At 40.6% G+C, this 12,692-nt stretch overlaps 1 protein-coding gene across 1 annotated transcript in view; it reads right to left on the bottom strand.

The window, feature by feature from the left end:
* LOC120050722 (low-density lipoprotein receptor-related protein 1B-like) overlaps positions 1-12,692 on the bottom strand; it is a 172,120-nt gene that overhangs the window by 149,152 nt on the left and 10,276 nt on the right. Inside the window, exon 2 of the mRNA XM_038997286.1 lies at positions 6,922-7,059. Within this exon, the coding sequence (XP_038853214.1) occupies positions 6,922-7,059 (138 nt within the window). The remainder of the gene's footprint in view (positions 1-6,921; positions 7,060-12,692) is intronic.

Here is a 12,692-nt window from a genome sequence, read left to right as displayed (position 1 = left end):
ATGTCAAATAATAATTCCGCCATGAATTTCGGTGCGGTCTCGCTTTAGCGCACGCTGTATTGCGCAGTAACGTTAATTTTAAAAATATAACACAGCGATTGCATTAAGAACTAATTTATCTTTCATTTGCTGTCCAATCTGTATTTTTTAGTCAAGTTTATGAATAGTTTTCGATTAGATTAGGTGCCTCTCCAAGATGGCGCCGGACAGATTGCTTGAAGTTTTGGCCACTAATCACATTGTATAACCACGATTTGTGCCGCTAAATATGCACATTTTCGAACAAACTCTATATGCATTGTGTAATATGATGTTATAGGACTGTCATCTGAAGAATTCTGAGAAGGTTAGTGAAAAAATTAATATATTTTGGTGGTTTATACGTTATCGCTATTTTTGGCTTGAATCAATGCTGTTGTGATGTTTGCTATTGTGGTAAGCTAATATAACACTATATTGTGTTTTCGCTGTAAAACACTTAGAAAATCTGAAATATTGGCTGGATTCACAAGATCTGTGTCTTTCATTTGCTGTACGCTGTGTATTTTTAAGAAATGTTTTATGATGAGTAATTAGGTAATACACGATGGTCTCTGTAGTTATTCTAGTTGCTTTGGTGAGAATTGTGATGGTGGCTGCAATGGTAAACTATGATTTATACCTGAAAAATGCACATTTTTCTAACAAAACATATGCTATACAATAAATATGTTATCAGACTGTCATCTGATGAAGTTGTTTCTTGGTTAGTGGCTATTTATATCTTTATTTGGTCGAATTTGTGATAGCTACTGATGCAGTAAAAAAATGGTGGCGTAAGAAAAGTGGTGTCTTTTGCTAACGTGGTTAGCTAATAGATTTACATATTGTGTCTTCCCTGTAAAACATTTAAAAAATCAGAAATGATGGCTGGATTCACAAGATGTGTATCTTTCATCTGGTGTCTTGGACTTGTGATTTAATGATATTTAGATGCTAGTATTTACTTGTGACGCTATGCTAGGCTATGCTAGTCAGCTTTTTTACTGACGGGGGTGCTCCCGGATCCGGGTTTGGGAGGAACTAGAAGTTAACTCTTGTGTATTTTCTGCACTATGCAATGATATGGGCAAGCAACCATGTAACGCTTTTACAACATACAGAAGTGCACTGGTTATCAAGGGGCAAATTATTGACAAATTTTTTTTTATTGAGAGACGAGCTTAAAGTTTTCTTTACTGACCATCATTTTGACTTCTCTGACCGCTTGCATGATGACGAGTTTCTCACACGACTGGCCTATCTGGGTGATGTTTTTTCTTGCCTGAATGATCTGAATCTAGGATTACAGGGACTCTCCGCAACTATATTCAATGTATGGGACAAAACTGAGGCTATGATTAAGAAGTTGGAGCTCTTCTCTGGACAACACACAGGTCTTTCCATCATTGTATGATTTTTTTGTGTGCAAATGAACTCAAGCTTAGGGACAATGTCAAATGTGATATATATCGAAGCACCTGAGTGAGTTGGGTGCGCAATTACGCAGGTACTTTCCCGAAACGCATGACACAAACATTTGGATTCCTTATCCCTTTCATGCCCTGCCTCCAGTCCACTTACTGATATCTGAACAAGACAGCCTCATTGAAATTGCAACAAGTGGTTCTGTGAAAATGTTATTTAATCAGAAGCCACTGACAGATTTCTGGATAGGACTGCGCTCAGAGTATACTGCCTTGGCAAATCGCGCTGTTAAGATACTGATGCCCTGATGCCCACGTACCGATGTGATAGTGGATTCTCGGCTCGCTAGCATGAAAACTAAATACAGGCATATATTGTGTGTGGAAAATTATTTAAGACTGAGACTCTCTCCAATACAACCCAACATTGCAGAGTTATGTGCATCCTTTCAAGCACACCCTTCTCATTAACCTGTGGTGAGTTATTCACAATTTTCAATGAACAAATAAAGTTTTATATGTAAGATGGCTAAATAAAGAGCAAATTATTGATTATTATAATATTTTTATTTGTGCCCTGGTCCTATAAGAGCTCTCTGTCACTTCCCACGAGCCGGGTCGTGACAAAAACTCACACTCATTCTTATGTTTAATACATTTATCGTATAGTGTGTGTGTGGCAGGCTTACAATGATGGCAAAAAACAGAGTGCGCTGACCCTGGTGCTAGAGGGGGTTTGCAGCTGGAGGTTGAATGTTTGAAGGGGTATGGGACTATAAAAAGTTTGGGAACCACTGCTCTAGAGTGATGAATCATGCTTCACCATCTGGCAGTGAGACGGACGAATCTGGGTTTGGCGGATGCCAGGAGAACACTACCTGCCCGAATGCATAGTGCCAACTGTAAAGTTTGCTGGAGGAGAAATAATGTTTTTTCATGGTTCTGGCTAGGCCCCTTAGTTCCAGTGAAGGTAAATCTACAACATACAATGACATTCTAGACGATTCTCTGCTTCCAACTTTGTGGTAACAGTTTGGGGAAGGCCCTTTCCTGTTTCAGCATGACAATGCCCCCGTGAACAAAGCGAGGTCCATACAGAAATGGTTTGTTGAGATGGGTCTAGAAGAACTTGACTGGCCTGCACAGAGCCCTGACCTCAACCCCATCGATCACCTTTGGGATGAACTTGAACGCAGACTGCGAGCCAGGCCTAATCGCCCAACATCAGTGCCTGACCTTACTAATGCTCTTGTGGCTGAATGGAAGCAAGTCCCTGCAGCAATGTTCCAACATCCAGTGGAAAGGTTTCCCAGAAGAGGGGAGGCTGTTATAGCAGCAAAGTGGGGACCAACTCCATATAAATGCCCAGGATTTTGGAATGAGATGTTCGACAAGCAGGTGTCCACATACTTCTGGTCGTGTAGAGTAGATCAAGAAATCTGTCGTTCATTTTGAAGTTTTTGCAGAGGAGTTGCGCAATTTTATAGCGAAGATGTTTGGTGCAGTATTTTTCAAGTGAAAAAATGTGCATGAAAACACTTCATGTTCCCACTGCTACTAGGAGTGGTACTATTGACCAATCACAGGCAAAGGGGCGTAGACTTCAGGTTAAGGAACTTCAAATTGCCCCAAGAAACAAATGTGTGTGCACGAACAGATGAAAAGTTATTTCCCCAATCATCACCAAATTAAATCACCAGTTAACTTTTTTTAAATTATTTAAATGTTTTTTTGAGCTTACGGCACCTGGTATTTCCAGGGGGTCTCCTGTCACAGTACGAACCAGGCCTGATCCTGAACAGCCATGTTCATGGTGGTATGGCCACAAGTGTATTTCTTTACCCCGTTTCCTCCCCAAATTAGATCCCTTGGCTCATTTCTGCAACTCCTCAATGGGCTCGGTAGAGGCGAAGGTCGAGTCACACATCCTGCGAAACATGACCCGCCTGGCCGCCTACTTGTTATCACACTGCTCGCTTAACCCAGATGTCAGCTGCACCAATGTGTCGGAGTAAACACCGTTTGACTGACGACCGGAGCAGCCCGCAGGCCACCGGCCTTGTCACAAGGAGACGCCAGAGCCTGATGAGCCAAGGAAATCCCCATCGGCCAAACCCTCCGCTGCCGCGGATGGCCCTGGGCCAATTGTGTGCCGTCCTATGAGGATCGATCCCCAGACTGTAGTGGCGACTCAGCACTGTGGTCAAATCAAATCAAACTTTATTTGTCACATGCGCCGACTACAACAAGTGTAGACTTCACCATGAAATGCTTACTTTACAAGCCCTTAACCAACAGCGCAGTTCAAGAAGTGTTAAGAAAATATTTACCAAGTAGACTAAAATATAAAGTAATAAGAAAAAGTAACACAATAAGAAAAACAATAACGAGGCTATATACAGGGGGCACTGGTACGGAGTCAGTGTCTGGGTGTGAAGTGACTATGCATAGATAATAAACAGCGAGTAGCAGCAGTGTACAAAAGGGATGGGGGGGTCAATGTAAATTGCCCCGTTGGCGATTTTATTAATTGTTCAGCAGTCTTATGGCTTGGGGGTAGAGGCTGTTGAGGAGCCTTTTGGTCCTAGACTTGGCACTCCGGTACCGCTTGCCGTGCGGTAACAGAGAAAACAGTCTATAACTTGTGTGACTGGAGTCTCTGACAATTTTCTGGGCTTTTGACCACTGCACCAACCCAGTTTACTATTAGGCAAATAATTCATCCTCTGTTTGAATCAAGTAGTTGATGGGATAATTTTGTTGGCTAGTTTTCATACTAACGATAGTGAAACTTTATTCACAACTTATTATTGCTGTCATGAGACATTTATTTCGTAATCTGTATTTGTCACACATTGCGGAGTAGGATGCCATGTTAATGTGTGTACTTTCACTGTATTGCTATTTGGAATGCTTTCCAAGTCTTCACAAATAGTGGTGTGTCATCAACTGTGAAACGAACTCCGATGATGGGGCCTGACCTGTCCAGCTAAGTCACACACTTTCTGGTGGAGGTGATGGAGGACTCCACAATGGGACAGCTGACCATTCTAGGCAGGGTACTCCTGGAGACTGACGTTGCACCCTGGTGGGAGGATACCTTCTATGAGGAGAGCACCAAGTCTCTAACGACCATGGACGAGAAGTTCATGCAGGCCAGGCAGATGGTGACCATCTTGTTGAGAGTCTCTGCCATGTCCTGACAAGCCTTTGGGTGGTAACCATTACATGGACTCAATGCTGTTATTTGTTAAAGTCTAATCACCTCTCTCCACATATTTCTCTGCTTCCTCTGATTGTTTTCTACAATGCAGATTATCCACAGGGGGAACATTGTCGTGGAAACATTTGAGAAGGTGATACTCGTGACTAGTGACTTGCAGGCGCTGATGCCCAGCATGATGACTCCACAGGAGGCTGCTGAGAGGAAGACGGCTCATAATAATGGCTGAAATGGAGTAAATGGAATGGTATCAAACACATGGAAAGCATGTTCGATACCATTCCACATTTCGTTCCAGCCATTACTATGAGCCCGCCCTCCCCAATTAAGGTGTCGATGATCGGGCTGTTGATTGAGGCCTGTGGAATGTTGTCCCACTCCTCTTCAAGGGCTGTGTGAAGTTGCTGGATATTGGCGGGAACTGGAACACGCTGTCATACACATTGATCCAAAGCATCCCAAACATGTCTGGTGAGTATGCAGGCCATGGAAGAACTGGGACATTTTCAGGTTTCCAGGAATTGTATACAGATCCTTGCGACATTGGGCTGGGCATTACCATGCTAAAACATGAGGTGATGGCGGCGGGTGAATGGCATGTCAATGGGCCTCAGGATCTCGTCACGGGATCTCTGTGCATTCAAATTGCCATAGCTGAAATGCAATTGTGTTCGTTGTCCGTAGACTTCCCATACCATAACCCCACCGCCACCATGGGACACTCTGTTCACAACGTTGACATCACATGACGCCATACACGGTACAGTTGGAACTGGGATTCATCTGTGAAGTGCACACTTGCCCACCGAAGTCGGTTACGATGTCGAACTAGTCAGGTCAAGACCCTGGTAAGGACGACGAGCACGCAGATGAGCTTCCCTGAGACAGTTTCTGAAAGTTTGTGCAGAAATTCTTTGGTTGTGCAAACCCAGTTTCATCAGCTGTCCAGTCTCAGATGATCCCGCAGGTGAAGAAGACGGATGTGGAGGTCCTGGGCTGGCATGGTTACACATGGTCTGCGGTTGTCAGGCCAGTTGGACGTACTGCCAAATTCTATAAAACGACGTTGGAGGAGAAAATTAACATTAAATTCTCTGGAAACCGCTCTGGTGGATATTCCTGCAGTCGGCATGCCAATTGCATGCTCCCTCAAAATTTGAGACATCTGTGGCAATGTGTTGCGTGACAAAACTCGATATTTTAGAGTGGCCTTTTATTATCCCCAGCACAAGGTGCACCTGTGTAATGATCATGCTGTTTAATCAGCTTCTTGATATGCCCCACCTGTCAGGTGGATTATCTTGGAAAATGAGAAATGCTCACTAACAGGGATGTAAACAAATTAGAGAAATAACATTTTAGAGAAATAAGCTTTTTGTGTGTATGGATTATTTCTGGGATCTTTTATTTCAGCTCATGAAACATGGGACCGAGACCTTACATGTTGCATTTATAGTTTTGTTCAGTATAAATTGTCATGTTTGGATTTATTGTTACAGGGACACTGTGTTATGCTGACGGCAGATAGTTAAAAGAGGAGTGACACGGGTGTGCACTTATCATTTTAATTTAGTTGGTTCGATTAGAATCTTGGTGTGTTTTCCTGCACATTGTTTTAACTAGCAAAGTGCAAAGAAATGTTAATTCAGGTTGGGCGTGAGTTTCTGCTTGAATTTTTTTTTTTAAGTTTGAGAACTTGTTAGTAAGCTCCTTTGTGTATCAAACATAGTATTTTCTCTTAGAGATTATTTTGACCTGAAGATATATGTAACCGCGTTAAGTCTTATTTAGCTGAGAGTCATCTACTTTGTAATGTTTCATGTATTTCATGTACACTGGAATTGTTTTTGTTTAATTATTTTGTGACTAATAAATCGTATTAGTTGAATTGAGTAAATGCATTCCTCGTTTTCCAGAGTAATTAGTAGGTATATTGGTAAATAAAACATACACTACACATATATACACTACACGTATATGCTTGGGTTCCACCTTGACATCCCTACTTGACACAATAAATGAATTCTAGAACATTGGTCGCCAGGATTAACTTTTCATATCTAGTCTCTTAATAATTGCATATCGGTGCAAAATAGACACATGTTCATTATAGTCATACTGAGAGGTGATGTAAGGCTAGATCCTCCATAGATGTACAGTGCCTGTTGCATTTATTCACATAATAATGGAGTCAGATTGATGAATGTAGTTAATTGTTATATTCACCATAGTTTCGTTCAACTACACACTCACCTCGACAGTGTACTCCTTCGTCATATCCGTCCTCACAATCTCTCGCTCCATCGCAAAGTTTATTAAAGTGGATGCACCTTTTGGAGCCAATGCACTGCATGTGATTCGGCGGACATCTCACCAACTCAGCTTTTGTACCTAAAATGAGAAGAAAAAATGATGGGTTCAAAATAACAGTCTTGATTTGGTCGCCAACATGAAGACAATGTAGGCTTATGAGAAGCAGTAAAGTTAAGCTATCTTTCCCATGACAAAAAACCACAAAGGTGTGTTGGTCTATACATGACTGTCTGTAACTAGACTATTGTGTTGGTGGTACACTTTTACCATCCCCACATGTTCAACCCAGCATTGCTCCAGTCTTGTCAAACATACACCGTGCATGTTTTCTTTAGAGTTGTTGCTTCATGGTTAACACCCAAGATTTCCCTCTATTGACTTTCCCTGTGGATCCATGCTCCACTTTTATCATCCCAGCAAGAGGAAAATATATCATTTTGAAAATGTGAAGAAAAAAATAGATACAGTACCAGTCAAACGTTTGGACATACCTACTCATTTTTCTTTATTTTTACTATTTTATACATTGTAGAATAATAGTGAAGACATCAAAACTATGAAATATGACATATGTGTGTGTAATAGAGGTCGACCGATTCATCGGAATGGCCGATTAATTAGTGCGGATTTCAAGTTTTCAAAACAATCGGTAATCGGCATTTTTGGACACCGATTATGACCGATTACATTGCACTCCACGAGGAGACTGCGTGGCAGGCTGACTACCTGTTATGCGAGTGCAGCAAGGAGACGAGGTAAGGTGCTAGCTAGCATTAAACGTATCTTATAAAAAACTATCAATCTTAACATAATCACTAGTTAACTACACATGGTTGATGATATTACTAGTTTATCTAGCTTGTCCTGCGTTGCATATAATAAATGCGGTGCCTGTTAATTTATCATTGAATCACAGCCTACTTCGCCAAACGGGTGATTTAACAAGCACATTCGCGAAAACAGCACTGGTGTTGCACCAATGTGTACCTAACCATAAACATCAATGCCTTTCTTAAAATCAATACACAAGTATATATTTTTAAACCTGCACAGTTAGTTAATATTGCCTGCTAACATGAATTTATTTTAACTAGGGAAATTGTGTCACTTCTTTTGCGTTCTGTGCAACAGAGTCAGGGTATATGCAGCAGTTTGGGCCACCTGGCTCGTTGTGAACTGTGTGAAGACCATTTCTTCCTAACAAAGACAGCCAACTTCGCCAAACGGGGGATGATTTAACAAAAGCGCATTTGCGAAAAAGGCACAATCGTTGCACGAATGTATCTAACCATAAACATCAACGCCTTTCTTAAAATCTATACACAGAAGTACATTTTTTAAACCTGCATATTTAGTTAAAAGAAATTCATGTTAGCAGGCAATATTAAACTAGGGAAATTGTGTCACTTCTCTTGCGTTCATTGCACGCAGAGTCAGGGTATATGCAACAGTTTGGGCCGCCTGGCTCGTTGCGAACTAATTTGCCAGAATTTTACGTAATTATGACATAACATTGAAGGTTGTGCAATGTAACAGCAATATCTAGACTAAAGGATGCCACCCGTTAGATAAAATACGGAACGGTTCCGTATTTCACTGAAAGAATAAACTTTTGTTTTCGAAATGATAGTTTCCGGATTTGAACATATTAATGACCTAAGGCTCGTATTTCTGTGTGTTATTATATTATAATTAAGTCTATGATTTGATAGATCAGTCTGACTGAGCGGTGGTAGGCAGTAGCAGGCTCGTAAGCATTCATTCAAACAGCACTTTCATTCAAACAGCTGTTTATGACTTCAAGCCTATCAACTCCCGAGATTAGGCTGGCAATACTAAAGTACCTATTTGAACATCCAATAGTCAAAGGTATATGAAATACAAATGGTATAGAGAGAAATATTCCTATAATAACTACAACCTAAAACTTCTTACCTGGGAATATTGAAGACTCATGTTAAAAGGAACCACCAGCTTTCATATGTTCTAATGTTTTGAGCAAGGAACTTAAACGTTAGCTTTTTTACATGGCACATATTGCACTTTTACTTTCTTCTCCAACACTTTGTTTTTGCATTATTTAAACCAAATTGAACATGTTTCATTATTTATTTGACAATAAATAGATTTTATTGATGTATTATATTAGGTTAAAATAAAAGTGTTCATTGTTCATTCAGTATTGTTGTAATTGTCATTATTACAAATATATATATAAAATTGGCCGATTAATCGGTATCGGCTTTTTTTGGTCCTCCAATAATCGGTATCGAAAAATCATAATCGGTCGACCTCTAGTGTGTAGCCTTTATTTAACTAGGCAAGTCAATTAAGAACAAATTCATATTTACAATGACAGCCTACCGTGGAACAGTGTGTTAAAACTTCTTATGGCTGCAATCCTGTTAACGGGATCGATATGACAACAGCCAGTGAAAGTGCACGGCGCCAAATTCAAACAACAGAAATCTCATAATTAAAATTCCTCAAACATACTTGTACCTTAAACAATTTTAAAGGTAATCTTGCTGTTAATCCCACCACAGTGTCCGATTTCAAAAAGGCTTTACAGCGAAAGCACCACAAACGATTATGTTAGGTCACCGCCAAATCACAGAAAACACAGCCATTTTTCCAGCCAAAGACAGGAGTTACAAAAAGCAGAAATAGAGATAAAATTAATCACTACCCTTTGATGATTTTCATCAGGTGACACTCATAGGACTTCATGTTAGACAATACATGTATGTTTTGTTCGGTAAAGTTCATATTTATATCAACAAATCTCAGTATACATTGGCGCCTTATGTTCAGTAGTTCCAAAAACATCCAGTGATTTTGCAGAGAGCCACATCAATTTACAGAAATACTCATAATAAACGTTGATCAAAGATCAAGTGTTATACATGGAATTTTAGATCCACTTCTCCTTAATTCAACCGCTGTGTCAGATTTCAAAAAAGCTATACGGAAAAAGTAAACCATGCAATAATCTTAGGTCGGCGCTCAGAGCCCAATCAAGACAAAAATATATCCGGCATTGTAACGGAATTCTTCGTCCTCCTCTGACGAGGAGTAAGAAATGTCGGACCAAGATGCAGCGTGGTGAGTATTCATATTTATTAGAATACTTTCAATATATATAGAGTTGAAGTCGGAAGTTTACATACACCTTAGCCAAATACATGGAAGCTGTCACATCTGCTCCTGCTACACCCTCTGGTGTTCATCAGGTGTCTTCTTGACCTGCAGTTATTCCCCCTGTACACTCTCTCTCTTTCCCTCTCCCTCTCTGTGTGATTGTGTGGTTGGAGACAGGTGTGCTGGAGTCAGAGCAGATCCCTACCAGCTGCAACTCGTCCCATAATCAAGACCTTTACAAATACTCAGTCCTGACACTTCCCCTCTGCCAGATCGTAATCTCTGCTCAGTCAGTTCATGATTCTAGCCTTTTATGATTATTTAAGAACCTGTTACTCTGCTGTGCCTGTTTCCCTGCCTGACACTGCTTATCCTCATTGCAGTTTACCGCTCTGTCTCTGGCTCCTGTATCCCGTTCCACATCACCCAACTATCTGGCTCGGGATTATTCACCCCCACTACCTTGGCTTCCCCTCAGGACCTGTTTACCCTGTTCTACCCTAGCTAACTCCAACCTCAGTCTCCACATCTGTTTTGTCTGCAACTCAACCAAGCTTCCCCGGATCTGCACTCCATATCTCTCTGTGTAACAATAAATATTTTGGTTCATTCATCCCTGTTTCTTCATCTGAGTCTGCTCTTGGGTTCCCCTGTTGCTCCACCTAACAGAAGCTCAGTTCTTCACAATTCGTGACATTTAATCCTAGTAAAAATTCCCTGTCTTAGGTCAGTTAGGATCACCACTCAGAATAATAGTAGAGAATGATTTATTTCAGCTTTTATTTCTTTCATCACATTCCCAGTGGGTCAGAATTTTACATACACTCAATAAGTATTTGGTAGCATTGCCTTTAAATTGTTTAACTTGGGTCAAACGTTTCAGGTAGCCTTCCACATCCTTCCCACAATATGTTGGGTGAATTTTGGCCCATTCCTCCTGACAGGGCTGGTGTAACTGAGTCAGATTTGTAAGCCTCCTTGCTCGCACACTCTTTTTCAGTTCTGCCTACAAATTTTCTATAGAATTGACGTCCGGGCTTTGTGATGGCCACTCCAATACCTTGACTTTGTCCTTAGGCCATTTTGCCACAACTTTGGAAGTATGCTTGGGGTGATTGTCCATTTGGAAGACCCATTGCGACCAAGCTTTAACTTCCTGACTGTCTTGAGGTTGCTTCAATATATCTGCATAATTTTCTTTCCTCATGATACCATCTATTTTGTGAAGTGCATCAGTCCCTCCAACAGCAAAGCACCCCCACAACATGATGCTGCCACCCCCGTGCTTCACAGTTGGGATGGTGTTCTTTGGCTTGCAAGCCTTCCCATTTTTCCTCCAAACATAACGATGGTCATTATGGCCAAACAGTTCTATTTTTGTTTCATCAGACCAGCGGACATTTTTCCAAAAAGTACGATCTTTGTCCCCATGTGCAGTTGCAAACCATAGTCTGGCTTTTTTTATGGCGGTTTTGGAGCAGTGGCTTCTTCCTTGCTGAGTGGCCTTTCAGGTTATGTCGATATAGGACTTGTTTTACTGTGGATATAGATACTTTTGTACCTGTTTCCTCCAGCATCTTCACAAGGTCCTTTGCTGTTGTTCTGGAATTAATTTGCACTTTTTGCACCAAAATACGTTCATCTCTAGGAGACAGAATGCGTCTCCTTCCTGAGCGGCATGACGGCTGCGTGGTTCCATGGTGTTTACACTTGCGTACTATTGTTTGTACAGATGAACGTGGTACCTTCAGGCGTTTGGAAATTGCTCCCAAGGATGAACCAGCCTTGTGGAGGTCTACAATTTTTTTTCTGAGGTCTTGGCTGATTAATTTTGATTTTTCCATGTCAAGCAAAGAGGCACTGATTGTGAAGGTTGGACTTGAAATACATCCACAGGTACATCTCCAATTGACTCAATTGTTGTCAATTAGCCTATCAGAAGCTTCTAAAGCCATGACATAATTTTCTGGAATTTTCCAAGCTGTTTAAAGGCACAGTCAACTTAGTGTATGTAAACTTCTGACCCACTGGAATTGTGATACATTGAATTATAAGTGAAACAATCTGTCTGTAAACAATTGTTGGAAAAATTACTTGTGTCATGCATGAAGTAGATTTCCTAACTGACTTGCCAAAACTATAGTTTGTTAACAAGAAATTTCACTGAGAAATGACTCCGACCTAAGTGTACTCCGACTTCAACTGTAAATATATATATCAGTACAAAGTATTTTTCATAAATACTTTTTTAAAAGAAGTCTAGAATCAGTCTGTAATTAAGTCACACAGAACGAGTTCACTTATTATATCCCAACAGGGCTACACAACATCTGTTATGTTCACTAAAGCAATACTTATGAATTGGTTTTGAACCTAAACCAATGCCTCAGCGAACCATTATTTTCTTATTGCGATGCAAAAATGTATCTAAATTGTATCTAACCTAATAGTCTTTAGCAATTATATCACAGAGCAACATTACCACAGAGCTATTCCACTATTATATAAATGTGGCATTTTTTATGATTATACAAATAACAGACGGAACACACACGGATCCCCTATCAAAT

The sequence above is a fragment of the Salvelinus namaycush genome, chromosome 7 (genome assembly GCF_016432855.1).
Source record: "Salvelinus namaycush isolate Seneca chromosome 7, SaNama_1.0, whole genome shotgun sequence".
Lineage (NCBI taxonomy): Eukaryota > Metazoa > Chordata > Actinopteri > Salmoniformes > Salmonidae > Salvelinus > Salvelinus namaycush.
The sequence above is the reverse complement of the archived record's forward strand: the minus strand, read 5'-3'. Positions and strand labels throughout refer to the sequence as shown.